Source organism: Stegodyphus dumicola, chromosome 4 (genome assembly GCF_044657685.1).
Source record: "Stegodyphus dumicola isolate Sdum_Otavi_A_Nest chromosome 4, ASM4465768v1".
Lineage (NCBI taxonomy): Eukaryota > Metazoa > Arthropoda > Arachnida > Araneae > Eresidae > Stegodyphus > Stegodyphus dumicola.
In genome coordinates this window covers 220,890,895-220,906,643 of record NC_140771.1, presented here as the reverse complement: position 1 = coordinate 220,906,643, position 15,749 = coordinate 220,890,895, and the positions used below count along the sequence as shown (strand labels likewise).

General features: G+C 31.4%; 1 protein-coding gene across 1 annotated transcript in view; it reads right to left on the bottom strand.

The window, feature by feature from the left end:
- Nucleotides 1–893: 893 nt before the first annotated feature.
- LOC118189293 (uncharacterized) overlaps nucleotides 894–15,749 on the bottom strand; it is a 31,682-nt gene continuing 16,826 nt past the window's right edge. The window contains exons 3-4 of the mRNA XM_085816008.1: nucleotides 11,329–11,757; nucleotides 894–4,634 (exon numbers count right to left, since the gene is read on the bottom strand). Of these exons, the coding sequence (XP_085672134.1) occupies nucleotides 4,593–4,634; nucleotides 11,329–11,757 (471 nt within the window). The 3' untranslated portion in view covers nucleotides 894–4,592. The remainder of the gene's footprint in view (nucleotides 4,635–11,328; nucleotides 11,758–15,749) is intronic.

The following is a 15,749-nucleotide window of genomic DNA, read 5'->3' as shown; positions in this document are numbered from 1 at the left end:
ATGGTTAAATATTAAACTACATTTTACCTTATGAAAACATAAGTAGAAATTATCCATATGTAACTGCAAGAAAATTTTCAATAGCTTTTGATAAAGGGAAGTATTTTCAGGGTCTTTTTCTATCACGATTGCGAAAAGATCCAAAAAGTGTTCTCTGGAGAGAGGGGATGAGATTAAAGGAGAAAAACCATAATGTGTGAAGGTGCTTTAAAAAGTAGTATAAGAAAATGGGTCAAACAAATGTACCAGTCAATTATTAACCAATGATGAAAAAATAACTTTGCTAATCAGACTTGACAATCATTAGGCCTATGATAATAAAACAAGCATTTTTTAACCTTGTTTAAATTTAACAGCTGTTTTTCATTTTAGTTGCTAGTCAATAATGCTATTGTGGCGACTCTGTAAACATATGTTGTACTTGCCAACCGCACGCCGTTATCACTAACTGTAACTAAAGGTGATTTCAGCGACACACAGTCACGTCCGAGTCACCGTTTGTTGCATGTGCTTGCGGCTGTGTGCAACAACAAACTATGCATATTGGAATTTGCCAGTGCTTTTAAGGATGAATTCATAACATGCCATAAGAGCCAATTTTTGATAACAAAAACATTTAATCGCATCACAATATTAAAACTTAATTACTACAGTCGATAGACAATCACGTTGGAGGCAAACGAGCGACCAACCGTACCGACGACGAGACGTGACTGTGTGTCGCCGAAATCACCTTCGGTTACAGTTAGTGATAACGGCACGCGGTTGGCGAGTACAACACATGTTTACAGAGTCACGTATAGTTTGTTGTTGCACACAGCCGCAACCACGTGCAACACTATTATATAATTTTCCAATTATTAAGACAATAAACAAATCAAAATACCAGTTCATTCCATATGAGTAAAAATGTGTGATAATGCTTTATTTAAAAATGTTAATAAGTATTTGAACAAAATTTCCTCTCTGGTATTTTAAAATTAAGCTATTCATTGACTATAACTAGTGTTTCTCAAAATTCAGAACACAGCAGTTTTCAAAAATATCAGTGACAAAAGTTTAAATCTTAAATTAAGATTACTTTGAAACTTCCTAGCAGCCTGCTTAATTCAACAACTAAAATTCAAATTTGTCAACCGGAATCCAAATTATTTGAGTTCTAACTGCTGAAATATACAATCTATCTGCAAAAGTTCCAAAAGAATCTTATCCATATATAAATTCGTTATCTAATAAATCTTAAATCTTGTTTTAAAGTGCTGGTACTGAAAATAAAACTTTCAGGAATTAACTTGGGGGGGGGAAGTAAGTGTAAGGAAAATAAGCACATAAAATGTAAATAGATAAATAAATAAATAAGAAGGATATACAAATGAGTAAATAACTACTGAGAAATAGCAAAAAAATAGTAAGTAACTAGTTACAAGTGAGTAAATAACTATTCAGTAATTAAACAAGTATGAATATATGAATGTCTGTATGCATCAAGAATCTAGCAGTTAAAATGAAAAAATTAAGTAGGTTTTTAAATAAAATCTTATGTTAAAAACATCAATAAAAATGCATTACATAATTTTCAGTTTTGACTGATGGTATTACTTTCGATAAATAAGTGCATAAAATAGCATTTACAATTAATATTTTACTCCTTAAAATGCATTTGTTAATAAAATATAATAATTAAATCTTTCCACATTTTGAGACATAACATAAAATTTTATATATTTTCAATTTAAGTGTACAACAAAATCATAAAAAAGATGGAGAGAAAGAAGAAAAAGGGGAGGGAAGGAAAAGAATTTAATGAAATGACAGTTTTCTTCATTATCTGCATAAATGATAAAGAATATGCGAAGTAGATTATTAGATAATTATGTCAAAGTACTTAAGTATTTATGAAAGGCTTCACAAACTACATTTTGTGAGAAATTGTGTGCATCCATATTTATATACTTCATAAAAAAAAACTTGAAAACACTGATACAACTAACATTTTCTATAAAAAAGCTTAAATTCATATTTGAATTACATGCCATTTTGACATTCTCTCATTTTAGAATATGATGCTAAACAATATGTTGACAGGCAACATAGATTAGATGCATATTTTATTCAAATTTAAGTTCTAATTACAGTTCTAGAAATGAACTCTTTCTTTTTAAAAAGAGCAAAGAGACGAGACCTTAAAAACATCTTACAGCAATATATTCCAAGATATTTATAATAATCAATGCAACGTGTTTCACCAGGTAACATCCTCAAAAAGAAAAAAAAAAAAAAAAAACATAATTTATAATATATTTATACCTAGAAATATATTGTATGGTTTAGATAATATAACACAGTGGATAAAAATGCAGTACCATTCATAAAAAATTATGAAAACAATAATTCCCACACTTCCAGATGTGTGGATTCACAGAATGCATCATATAATAAAAAAACTTACACATTTCATTAATAAACTTAATTACTTCACTAATTTTGCTTTCTAAATCTTTTAACGAGGAAGATTATTTTTGTAAGCATGGCATTTCAAGTACAGTACAAAGTTCGAAATCTGGACGTCCAATATCCGGAATGATCTAAAATCTGGACCTTAAAGCACTAAAAATTTTTTTAGGAATTTGTTTTAATGCTTTATGCATGCACATTTGATTTCCCCCCCCCCATAAGAAAGCATGTGGGCAATCCTGATTCTTAATTTCACTTCCGTACCAAATAAAATATCTCATTATTGAAGAAATAATTATTTTAGCATAATTTTTTGTAATCAATAATTTGGCTCCATAGCTGCATATCTGCTAAATTAATAAATTTTGTATGGGTTATGGGTAATGTATGGGGTATGGGTTATGCTAAATCTCTGTAGCAGATTTAGCATAACCCAGGGTGCACCATGGGGGGGGAGAGACCTGCTAATCTACACCCCCCAAAAAAATCAGGGAGGAAGGAAACTCCATTGCTTCAGCAATGCTGAGGCCTCTCTAAGCCATTTACACAATTTTAAAATTTATAAGAAAATTAATTAAAATACTATAATATTTACAATTACTTATTGACTAGAAAAAATAATTATTAAATATATATACATATAAAAATCTACAGAAATCAAAACTAAGCAAACTACGCACGATGAAAGCAAGAGAAAAAAGGATCTGCTCTTGCTGAAAATCAAATAGCTAAGTGAAAACAAAGCACTAGAATCTTCAAAACTAAAAACAGAAAAGAATAAAAACAAATATAAATAAATCTGCACTTTCAGCCTCCCCCGTGTTTGAAGCAAGAGACCAAATTCTGTGACTCATTCCCACATGACAGGCGCTACCAGTACAGTGCGTTCAGTCTGAACACACCATACACTGAAGGCTTCACTATATGCAATATTTCAAAGATAAAAATTAAAAGTAATGCAGAATAGGCAGATTCGCATATGAATAACAAAATTATATAAGGATTTTTTTCATTGAAATTGCTTATATTTAAAAAAAAAAAAATCTAAAGCATTTCTTTTTAAAATCAGTGTAAAACACTCAACATTAATAATTTGCTTGTGTGGTGCTGCCATCTATTATTCATAAAAGAGAATAAAAGTAACCATCAGTGTAGTTTTCGTGATATTTATTGATTATTTTCAGTGTCTAAAGAGGGAATATTTTTCGTAAGTTCATACCGAACACATTGCACCAGAAAGGCTTAAACTGTTTATATTCAAAGAAATGTTTAATAAAGTAAACAAATTAATATTAAGCTTTTTTTTTTTTTGTAAATTTTTATATCCTTTAGATCATAGAGGCTTCCTTATTTCATAAATCATGATTTCATATTTTTAATTTTATAATTTCTGCATGCCATCTCACTAGATTTAAACTGATGATCTAATATCCGGAAAAATCCCAAATCTGGAATCACCGAAGTCCCGACAATGCTGGATCTCGGACTTTGTACTGTATTTTTATATCAGGATCTCATATCTGGGTAGACTTAAAATGATGGAAAGAAGTGGCCACAATTATGTGATAAATACTCATTAAAAAAGAAGTCTGGCTACTCTACTAGTAAGAAACATAGCCTGTGGCATCAAATTTTTTTTAACATCTTCTTTTTTGTTTGACATCTCCCAAGTTTCACTAAAAATTCAAGCTGTTCCTTTTATAGACTGTCATCTAACATTTTCCAAGATGGAATTACTCTGCACACAGACTAAATAACCTTCAACTAAATGACTTAATATGATTGTAAAATCTACAGAAACTGTTATTTTATGAATATTACTACCACTCAATTCACAGTCATTTCAAAATAAAACATATTTTTGTGTGCAGTGGAGAAAACATGAATTTAGTTCTTTGAGAGAAATATCTAGTGAAACATCTTGCATAATAAATACATCACATATCACATTAATTACAACAGCAACATGAAATAGTAATTATACAAATACATGTCATAATAAAAACACTACAAAAATTCATGCTGAGTCTATAAGTAGTATGACTTATGAGCGATAATGAGCAGATAGCAAATCCAAATTTCATTAATAAATATACAAAATGAAGATCTCCTGGCATTGAAGGTATCTTTGGCAAGCCTTACCAGTTGTCTAAAAAATCAAATCCAGTTTTTGGTATGCCCTGTAATGACAAAAAGCTTTCAATTTAAAGATTAAGAGAAAAAGAAAAAAATTATAAAATAATTGAATTAATTTTGAAATACAAAGCCTGTTAAGCATTATGCTGATTTCAGCAGTTTCTATTATTGAAATTAATCAAATCCAGTTATTATTCTTATAGCTATACACTTATTCAAACTACAGAGGGATAGTAAAAAAATAAAATTAATTTCTTTAATTAATATCTCTTTTATTAAATAACGAAAAATATGCATGCATGTATGTATGTTCTTCACAACATGAAGAACATGCATGTATGTATGTTCTTCACAACATGAAGAAACAGTCACACCTAAGAGCCAACAAGTTTTGAACACATGCAGTCCTCCACCTAAACATATACACTTAGAAGCCTCAATTTATTTAGTCCAAAGGGGCAATTTGCACAGAAGGACTATTTATTTCATTTTGGCATTTTGTGTTGATTCACTATAAATGGCAAATCACTTTTTAAATTGTTGCCACCAAATATTAGAGCCCCCCAATACAAGGAACTAACCTTTCAGTCTCGAGGCCCTTTTCCCTATACTCTTTCTATTATTCTATACTACTACAGCAAACCTTCAAACTTGAAAAAATTGAATATAACAAACATTTTGGATATCTTGAACTGAACTTTTTTTAATATTTCTCATACTTTCTGCAAGTTTTAAAAAATAAAAAATACTAGCCATAAAAATCATTCATGTTTATGATGTTCAGATCTGCATTCCATCTGTAAAGGAAATAAACTTTACCTTTTCTTTTATTTTAACCCCCCCTCCCAATTTTCTCTGTGTTTTAAACAAAGGCTTATGTGAGACAGATGTGACACTCAACTCTAGGATAACGAGGACACAAACATACCTTAGGACACCATATGGTGACTGTCACCATTGAATCAAAGAATGTTAATGAGTTCTCAGATTACATTCAAATTTCTTTGACTAAGCTATCAGACTATTCTCTATTCAAAGATTCTGTTCTCTATTCAGCTCTATTCAAATCTGATGCCGAGATGAAAATTTTGAAATTTTTGCTTTTTAGATACATTGGAAATTGTGAATACATTCTTACGAGTTTAGGGGCTATACAACTAAATTATCCTTTAGGAAATAAAGTTCTGGTTCTTATTAATTTGCTTTGTTTGGGTATACATACTCTCCAAGGTCTGACCTTTGAAGGGACTTCAAGTCTTTTGCAACACCTAAGGTAAATTCATCTGTATGTTGAATCTGAATGTTGTATAAATCGTCCTGCATTGAGGATAAGGTACATATTATTTGAAAAATACAAAACGGTTGCAGACAGATAGATATCTGCCAAGAATACAGTTTATCCAAATCTACAGTTGGTACCATTTGGAAAAATAGAGACTAAATCATTTCTGCTGATGAAAAAATTTTGGATATGAAGAAAAGGTTGAGAAAAGCCCAGCATAAAGATGCTGAAAAAGCCTACTGAAACAATTCACCATTCAAAGATGCCATCATCTGTCAATATCTGAACAAATGCTTCAGGTAGAGGCTAATGAATCTGTCAGACACTGTGGACAGACTGAATTTTTTGTGCTCAAATGACTACTTAGATAGGTTAACGAAAGAAAACAACATTTCTTCACGAAAACTTTTTAGAGTATTAAGCAACATTTCAAAATAGCATGTTGGAAAAAGGAACACAAATGTTTGTGATGACACTTTACCAGTACTGTAACAAACATACACTAACAATCTGAAATTGTTAGTGGTATGTTGGTCTAGCAAGGGGTGTTGTAGAGGCTGATGAAAATGAGGCTTTACCTACCACTAAATGGCCAGACAAAAATGGTATTTCAATATTTTCAGAATTTGATATACAGTTTTTTCAATCATGCAATCATAACATTGGTGATGCACATGTATGATCCAAGTGATGAAGATATTGTTATTGAAATTAAAATGGGAAATGCTAACATCAATGGCTCTTTTAATGCTGATGAAAATATTGAACAAATGCAACGTGTGGAAAGTGAATTTCTTACCACGGTAGATGCCAAGGCTGCAGTGGGTATAATTAAGTTTTTATTCAAACTGTAAACTGAAAGGTGATGGAATTTTTCAATTTTGGGACAAACGTATGGATAATATTTTCCTGCAATGGCAGTCAAACCAATAAAAAATTATGGATTATTTTTGTATTTAAAGGTTAAGTAAAAGTTAAAAGTAAATTTGTTGATATTTTATATTATTCATTTCTAAAGTTTTACATTTTTATGGCTAGAATAATTATTTACAGCTACAAATGTTTAATTTGAGGGAAGGATCAGAACCATGATGTTTAGACTAAGTATTTTAACATGTACATTTACTAACATATAGTGAAACTGGACAAAAACAGCCATCAATTTAATGACTGTGTGAAATAATAATTGCAAATAAATTTCAATATTTTCCCCCTAAAATTAGATTTATTATTTGTTTGGTTGGTTGATGTGACAAATGTAATCAATTTCTTCTTCTTTTTTATTCTTCTTCTCCCCCCCCCTTTTTTGTGTGTGCGCGATTCATTACTCAATTCTCACACATTTTCACAAGATAATCAATTTTTCTTACAGGATAGGATAAAGGAAACCAAACTTCCAGTCCCTTGATTAATTCAAAATGAATGGAGGCTACTCAGATTTTTTAAAAGCATCCCTGGGAATAATGAAAATGATTTGATATGTGTTTGCATTTTTACAGTAAATAATGTTTAAAAAACTGTTGCTGAAATATCTTTTAGATACCGTGTCATGAGTATTTAAAAACACGTTGAGATTTTAAGTAATGCAGAAGAGAAAGCCACAGTACAGAAAACTAATTTCTTATCATGCAGCCACTCAGAGTTATTAGAAAAGAAAAAGAGGGGGGGTAACTATTTTACACTTAAAGATGTAACAGTCAGTATTGGATAAAGAAAGAAAATACCAATATCAACTATTCTGCCATGGAACAACAGATTGTCATAATTTCAAAGTATAATTCAAAGTCAAATTTAAGTAAAATTTGCATTTTCATAGTTCCTCCTATTAGAAATTTTTTTAATTATTTTAACCTGTATATCTTCAAAGAATACACATTTTTATTAAGTCCCATATCATTCATGTGCATTATGTTTAACTCTGATTTAAAATAATAGTTTTTAAGTAAGCATGAATTTATCAAAGTACATATTTGGAATCTTGTTTTCCCACAATCAGCCTTGATAATAAGCATATGAAATATAAATCTGAATTCCTAAACACATTCACTACTGAATTAAAACAGTATTATTTCATGTCCAACTTCAGTCAAATCTCACTCTAAAAATTTGTCTAATAATAAATGTATGAATACTACAAAGAATGAAATACATCTTATTCTTTAATCTCAGTCTCTTCAGTTTGTAATGACAAAACCTTATTGTACCCAAAATTCATCCATAATTTCAATCAACATAAAGCATTCTGCATTGAAGATAAAATAAGCATTGTTCAAAAATACCAAATGGAGGTAGTCAAGCTAACATTTGTTGGGTAAACAATTTATCTGAATCCAGATACACTCAGTACGTTGTGGAAGAATTGAGACTTTATAATTTTGACCCATGAAAAAAAAAATTTAATGTGAGAGAAAAGTTCAAAAATGCCAAATAATGAAATTATATAAATTTCCCCAATGTGCAAAAAGTATTGGAGAAATATTTTATGATTCACAGAAGTTGGAATCCATCCGTATCTGCACAAATGCAATAAAAGAACACACCAGAATTAAATGCTAAAGACACCTGAAATAAACAATATGAATCAACATAACCTGAGAAAATTTGTAGTAGTATTATTCAGAAGTTGCTACAGAAACCAGAAAAAGCAATAAGAATTGATGCAACATGAATAAATTTGCAGATTTATATTTCAAAGGTTAAACCTTTCAAAACTCTATTGCTGGATCTTTCAAACTATAGCATAGCAAATTTACTCAGAGAGCATGTGGATAAATTTTTCAAACAAAGGTTTATTAATTTATCATACAATTTGAAGAGACAGCCTTTTCATGCTTAAATAATTGAACCAGAAGTGGAACATTTCTTTGAAAAAAAATTTTAGTTTTAACACAGAAATTCAATATTTGATGAAGTGACATGATGATATCTCTCATCATTACAATGACAGAAGCAATCCAATGTTTATTTCACTGTAATTACATTTTATTACAATAAAAGAAAAATTTTCAGCACTGATAATGCTGAGATGTTCATAAATTGATGCCAGACTAAATACTAAAACTTAAAGACACACTATATATAAGCAGAAAACTATCAATATTTGTTAATCATTGATTCTTGTGTGTGCCAACATTAACTAAATTGAATGCTGCAAGCTCCCCAGTAATTGAAAAATTTCAAAAGCCAAAACACTTAAAAAGTCTGAAAATTCTTCCCATCTCCTATAAGGGCAATTACATTGCACAACAGTATCACAGTTATTTGAAGAAACAACTACAAAACTAGGATGAAGAATTTTTGGCTCAAAAGTATTTTATTCTTAATAGATAACTGTATTGCATAGACAGATAAAAAAAATTTGTTATTTTCTTGTCCCAGAGTGCAATTTCTATACAATTTGTAGACCAAGGAAATATCAAGAAAAGTGTTATTAAAAATAGCTTATCCATTTCAGAAAGATTGGTCAAAATGTAGATTGTAGCATTTCTTCTTTTGAAAATTCAGAAAAATCTTGATTCATTACAGAATCCACCATTAAAAACTGTTTTGGGTGCACTGGTCTGGGAAACAATGCTGAAGATGAAAATAATAAAAACAACAATTTATGGTTAGAGTAGACTAAAGGGTACCCCTTGTACTATAGTGAAGTTGTACTTTCATTTATCGCCAAGTTGCTGTTTCATTTATGGTAACCTAAGTAGATGAATGTTATGGAAATCCTACTATGATGTAATCAGTTGCATGAATGCGGTATATTTTGAACTATGGGATGTTTTGTAAGGACTTGCAGTGTGCATTATTTAGGAAGTACATTGTTTGTTTTGTTGCTTAGACGATAGACTGGCTGAATGTAGTAAGATTAATATGAAGTTTCGGTACGATTTGGAATGAAAGGGGAAAAGAGCATTAATTGACTGATGAAGTTTTACTTAGCAGCCAGTGAAGTTTTACTTAGCAGAAGTGAAGGTTTACTTAGCAGCCATTTTCTGGACTGTCCAGAACTACGGAGGATAATTTTTACTCTTATTTTTGTGAATTTATGTGGTGACGCCGATATACGGATTCGAGTTCAAATAATTTTAGCAAGTTTTTGGAATTTGTTAAGGAATTTTGTGTAACAAAGACTGAAGACAAAGAAATTTCTAAATAAGGTAAGTGGATATTTGCTTTGTGTAGTGCTTAGATGCATAAGAGGTTTTTCCTTTTTTATGTTATTCTATTGTTTGGTTTAAAATGTAGTTTATTGAGATTACGTATTTTTTGTTTGCCTCTACTGTAGAACTGGGTGCTCATTTAACTTTTTAAGTGAAAATATATCAATGTGTACATGGATAAAAAGGAGTCTACAATGCCAAGTTTAAGCAATTCTCTGTTTTTGTTTTTGTTTTTTGTTTTTTGTTTTTTTTTAAGTGAAAATAGGTCAACGTGTACATGGATAAAGACAAGAGAGTGCGCAATGCCTAGTTTGTGCAATTCTGTGATTTCTTTTTAAAGTGAAAACAGGTCAGTGTGTACATGGATAACCGAGTATGTGCAATTTTTTGACTTGCTATTTTGTCTTTGTGTGGCGGCAATTTTACCGCTAAAATTCGCCACTACTCAAAGCCAAAATAACAAGTCAAAGAATTGCACAAACTCGGTATCCATGTGCTGCCAAAAATCACCAATTTTCAACAAGGGGTACCTGTAAATATACTTTTACCCAATTTACCTACTATTAAGTTGCAAGGAATAAAAAAATAGCATTTGAACATTTTCCAGATTACGACGTGGAACCTATGACAAAGATATTATAACAGATATTAAACTGCTGGCAACAAAGATTTATCCCGTATTAATACAGAAGCTGGAGAACTGTAACATGAGGAAACTGACAACATTAAAATACACATTTGATAACATAAAAATAAGGTCAAAAATGTATTTATAATAAGGAAACAACTTTAAAACTAATAGATAAATAAAACAATAATAGTTCAGTGGCAAAATATGTATCAATAAAATAATACTCAAAAAATCACTTTTATGCAATTAGTTATGACACAGCCCTGTTAAAAAATTTATTGATTACAGGAAAATACTAAAAATTATTAAAATATGGGGAATTTCTTGGTTAAGTTTTCTTGGATTTATTTAGAAATATAATAAAAACTCAGATTTTAAAGAGATTTCTATTTTTCTAACTGAAATATTTCTGAGTTATTTGACAGCAAAGTTGCTCATATTAGACTTCAAAATAATAATAATAATAATTCTTTATCACTAATCAAATTGAATGTTATTACGTTATTCTTGCCATCAGTTAATATTTAGGATATTTTTACTAAAAATTCCATGCCAGTGTGACTGCATAAAACTAACAGTAAATTGAAATTTTTAAATTAAATCACTGAATTAAAAGCCTAAAAAATATTGAATAAAGAGAATATAAAAGGTACAAAAGCTAAGTAACTTACATCGATATTAATTGTGTGTGCTCTAAACTTTGTGAGATCAATGTCCCCTTTCAATTCAAGCGACATTCTGGGAGGAACAGCAGGTTTCATTTCTTCCTTAGCTTTCCGATGAGCTTTCATCTCACTAATAACTAGAGTTTTAGCTGATGATTTTCTTTTCACAACCTTTGCATATATTGGAATATCTGTTTTTTCAACATGAGGTGGTACTGGAGGAAGTTCAGTACGTGGAGGTACAGGAGGTGTTGCATGAGGAGGTACAGGGGGAGGTGGAACTTCCGGTCTTTTCACTGGAGCAGGCCGCTTTATTTCTTCTTCCTTTTTTGGTTCCTTTACTGGCTCTAATTCTTTAGCAGCTTCTCTTTGAAGTGTTTTAATTTTATCACTATCTGACATATCACTTTCATGTATTCGCAACTCTAACTGGCTCTGTAAAGAAAACAAATATTTGCATGTTAAGTGTGGCATTATCAGAGGGAGATTTGTAAAATCATGCAAATAGCCATGAGGGTACAAAATTACATCCTAGATTCAAAGAACAATACAAAAGTGTAAAAATTTAGCAAATACATTCTGCATCTTAAAACAAGGGATTCTCAAATATTTGGAGAAGGTGGGCTCCTCACTTCATAAAGCCACAAGTGAGCTTCATATTGGAGAAACCATGGTAATAGCAAATTTCAGTTAAATCATACTATTGGAGAAACCATGGCAATTAGAAAATTTCAATTAAGCATCTCATTAATAATAAAACAAATAAGTAAATATGCTACCCGAGAATTCAAATATCCATTTATAGTAGAAATAGCTGTTTAATCACTTTAGATAACTACTTTCTATGTGTTTTTTCTTTTGAATTTATACTTATTAGAGGGAGGGTACAAGTGTTACACATGACAATCCACCTGGTTTACAACTTTAAAAACAATCATTTTCCATATCTAATCTTATTGAAAAGCATTTAAATGCCCTTCCTGATACTGATGTAATGATTTTACACTTCTCTTGAGAAAGCAAATGTTCCAACCAAACAGATGCCAATAACAATCAAATAATCTTTTCACTCTCAGAAAGTTTCATCCTACAGCCACATTCACTTAAGCTCTTAAGATATACCAATATTTGGTTTACTTCCTTCCTTGCATTTAACTCCCTTAAAAAGAAAATGCTTTTTCCCATTAAAAACTATCACAATACAATAAAAGGTCAGCTATCCAGAAAGCTTGGGAAATGCCGAATTTCAAATATGGGAAATTTCCGAACAGTTGAGCATATAAAAAATGCAAATTGCATTATAAAAGCAAAATCAACTTAAAAAATTTCTGCTCTAAAATTATAAAAACAATAATCTTATTTGTTAACAACTTGGATATCAAAAGCATATGTTTAAAATTATAAACATGAAATTTGGTAAAGACGTTGCCATTCATTCTAGTAGAATTCTAGTAGAAGTTTAAATGAAGAGCTATTTAGTTAGATAATACTGAGATACAAACGACTGGTATAGCACATAAAAATTTTACATTGATTATCATAATTTTTCGAGTTACATCGACATCCATTTACAAAGTTTAGTATTGTGGCTTTTTTTATTCTTTATCCTGTAACTTTGAAAATATTCTACTTCATGTAATCCTAAACATTATATATATATATTTATGTAAGGAAAAATTAGAATATTTTTCTTTACAAAAGTTAAACCGTCTTTTCGAGAACTGAGTTGAGTTTCCGACACTGTTTCTGACAGTGTATATGCATTACAGTCAAAAGTCGTTAATTCGGACACCCACAATCCAGAATGATCTATAATACGGACCTCAAAGTTACAAACTTTCTGCGCATGCGTCGCATTGCCGTATGCGCATAGGCGTTTACGCGTGCGCGTAAGACCTTTATGGCTGCGAATATGCGTGTGCGCATGCACATAATACGTTTACGCATGCACGTTTAATGTATAATGGACGGTATAAGCTAAGCTAAAATTATCTAATTCAGTTAATGTTGCAGATTGCGTTGTTCCTTAATCTTCATATTGGATCCAGCTTAATATTTTTTGCAGACTGTTAGAGCAATTTTATAAAAGTAAGCTTGAACTTTCGATTATGTCAAATAGAATTTCCGATATATATTTACTAATATGTAAAGGATCTACAAAGCGAAAGTATGTTTCGAAGTCCATTAAACAGAAAGTGGAATTGCTGCAAAAAATGGATAAAGGCATATCCTTTGATTATCTAATCATTCTGAAATATGTTTATCAATTTCACGCTGCTCTGCGGGGGGAGGGAAACGACGCAGCGCACAATGAATTGGAAGTTGATCTGTCAGCACTATCCTTATCTTCACGGCAGATGTTTTTATTTTATTTGGCTTATAATTCCTTACTAAATGTTGTTGGCTTTAGTTTTCCACATGCAAATTTTGATCGGAGGTCAATCGGCGGTAAGCTAACGTGGTTGCCGCTGATTGGCCGATGACGTCAAAATCGGCGGGTTGGCCAAGTATTATATATATATGTACGCCGGTATCGGCGAATGTTCTTGTTCTCTTGTGTTTGTTATGAGTTAGCATAATGCTAGTTTTCTTTCAATCAAATTGTTTTAATGTAAAGGCTACAGTGTTAGCTCTTTTATTTTGTTTACGGAATAAAGCATGAATTTTATTTAGAATAGTCTTAGCTTAATTTAAGGGGAGCAAAATATGCTTTGCCTTTATCACTACTGCCAACAGGGTTATGGGCCCAGCGAGACAGCTAGTCGGTCATCCAGTTCAACTCAGCATTGAAGGAATGTAGGTGAAGAGGGCCGTTTTCCACAAAAAGAAGCTGACCTATCTTAGAAGTTTGTTCAAGTCATTGTGCTCACACTTAATTGAAGATGTTATTACTACCTGAAGGTTTTGAGTTAGTTGTTAAACCATGACAACTGGGATCGATGGAAAGTCGACATGAAAATGCTGTTACTGGATAGAAATTGTTGGAGCTTCATAGAAGACAAAGAAGAAGAATTAGATAAAAGTGCAACAAGGCATGAAAAGCAGGAGTTCACACTGAGAGAGAACAGAGCCTTCACTACATTATATTACGGAATTAAAGCTGAGTTCAGGCCGCTGATACAAGAATGTTCAAGTGGTAAGGAAGCATGGGAAGTTCTACAGAAGCAATTCGAACTCAAAACAAGAGCAAGGATAATTCAGTTACTGGATGAATTTTTTAGTATTAGATATACGCCAAATGAAGAAATAGGATTATTCATCGCCAGGACAAGAATGGCTGCAAAGAAGTTCGCTGAAGCTGGTCACAACTTGGCAGATCTTTTTAAAGGATTCCAGGCAATAAGGAGATTACCCCAGGAATACTCTGGCGTTGTACAGTTGATCCATAGGTGGAAAGGCGAAGATTTTACGCTGGAAAGAATTGCTGAAGAATTGGTAAGGGAAGAAAGCCGACTTCGCCAGGAAAAGGCCGATTTAGAAGACAGCAAGGTAAGCGTGTTTAATACTATTGATTCAAATGCAGGGAAAGATAAAGTTGAAAATAAAGCTAAATCTAAGAAAAAGATGGTGAATTTGAGAATAGGACCTTGTTTCAGATGTCATAAATTTGGGCACCTAATCGCTCAATGTAAAGAAAATGTAAGTAAAAATCAGAAGTTTAAAATAGACGATAAAAATGGACAGTTTAAAGATAAAGAATTAATGTTAATAGAAAATTATGTAACAACTACAGATAAAGGAGGTAACGCAGATAAATTTAATTGGGTCGTAGATACTGCAGCTACAACTCATTTCTGTAATAATAGAAATTTAATGACAAATTTTGAAGAAATAAACGATATACGTATGTCTTTAGCTGTAGGAAATTGTGAAAGTAAAGTACTAGGAAAGGGTACCGGCAAATTTGCAGTAAAAGTAGGCAATCAAATAAATTGGATTGAGTTAGATAATGTGTTATATAATCCAAATCTAAGGAGAAATTTACTATCGGGAGCAAGGTTAGAAAAGCCAGGTGCTCATTTTGTGATTTCAAAAGGGAAGATGTGGATATACTTTAATAATTGGGATAGATTATGCTACGCTAAACGATATGACGGACTTTATCACGTAAAACCATTTAGATATACAACAAATAAAAGGGAAGCTGGTTACGGTACAGAAATTGGAAAGTGAAATAAAGTAGACGATGCAATGCTGTGGCATCGGAGATTTAGCCACGTAAATTTTGATTATATTAAGAAAATTAGTAAGAATCAAAGCGTGAAAGGGTTACCAGAAATTGGAAAACCAATAGAGAGGTGTGAATCGTGTATTATTGCTAAATCTAGTAGAATAACTTTTAAAACTGTTCCGAAGAGATCGGATAAACCATTGCAGTTGGTTTATTTAGACGTTTGTGGCCCACTACCAGTTCCATCTAAGGGTGG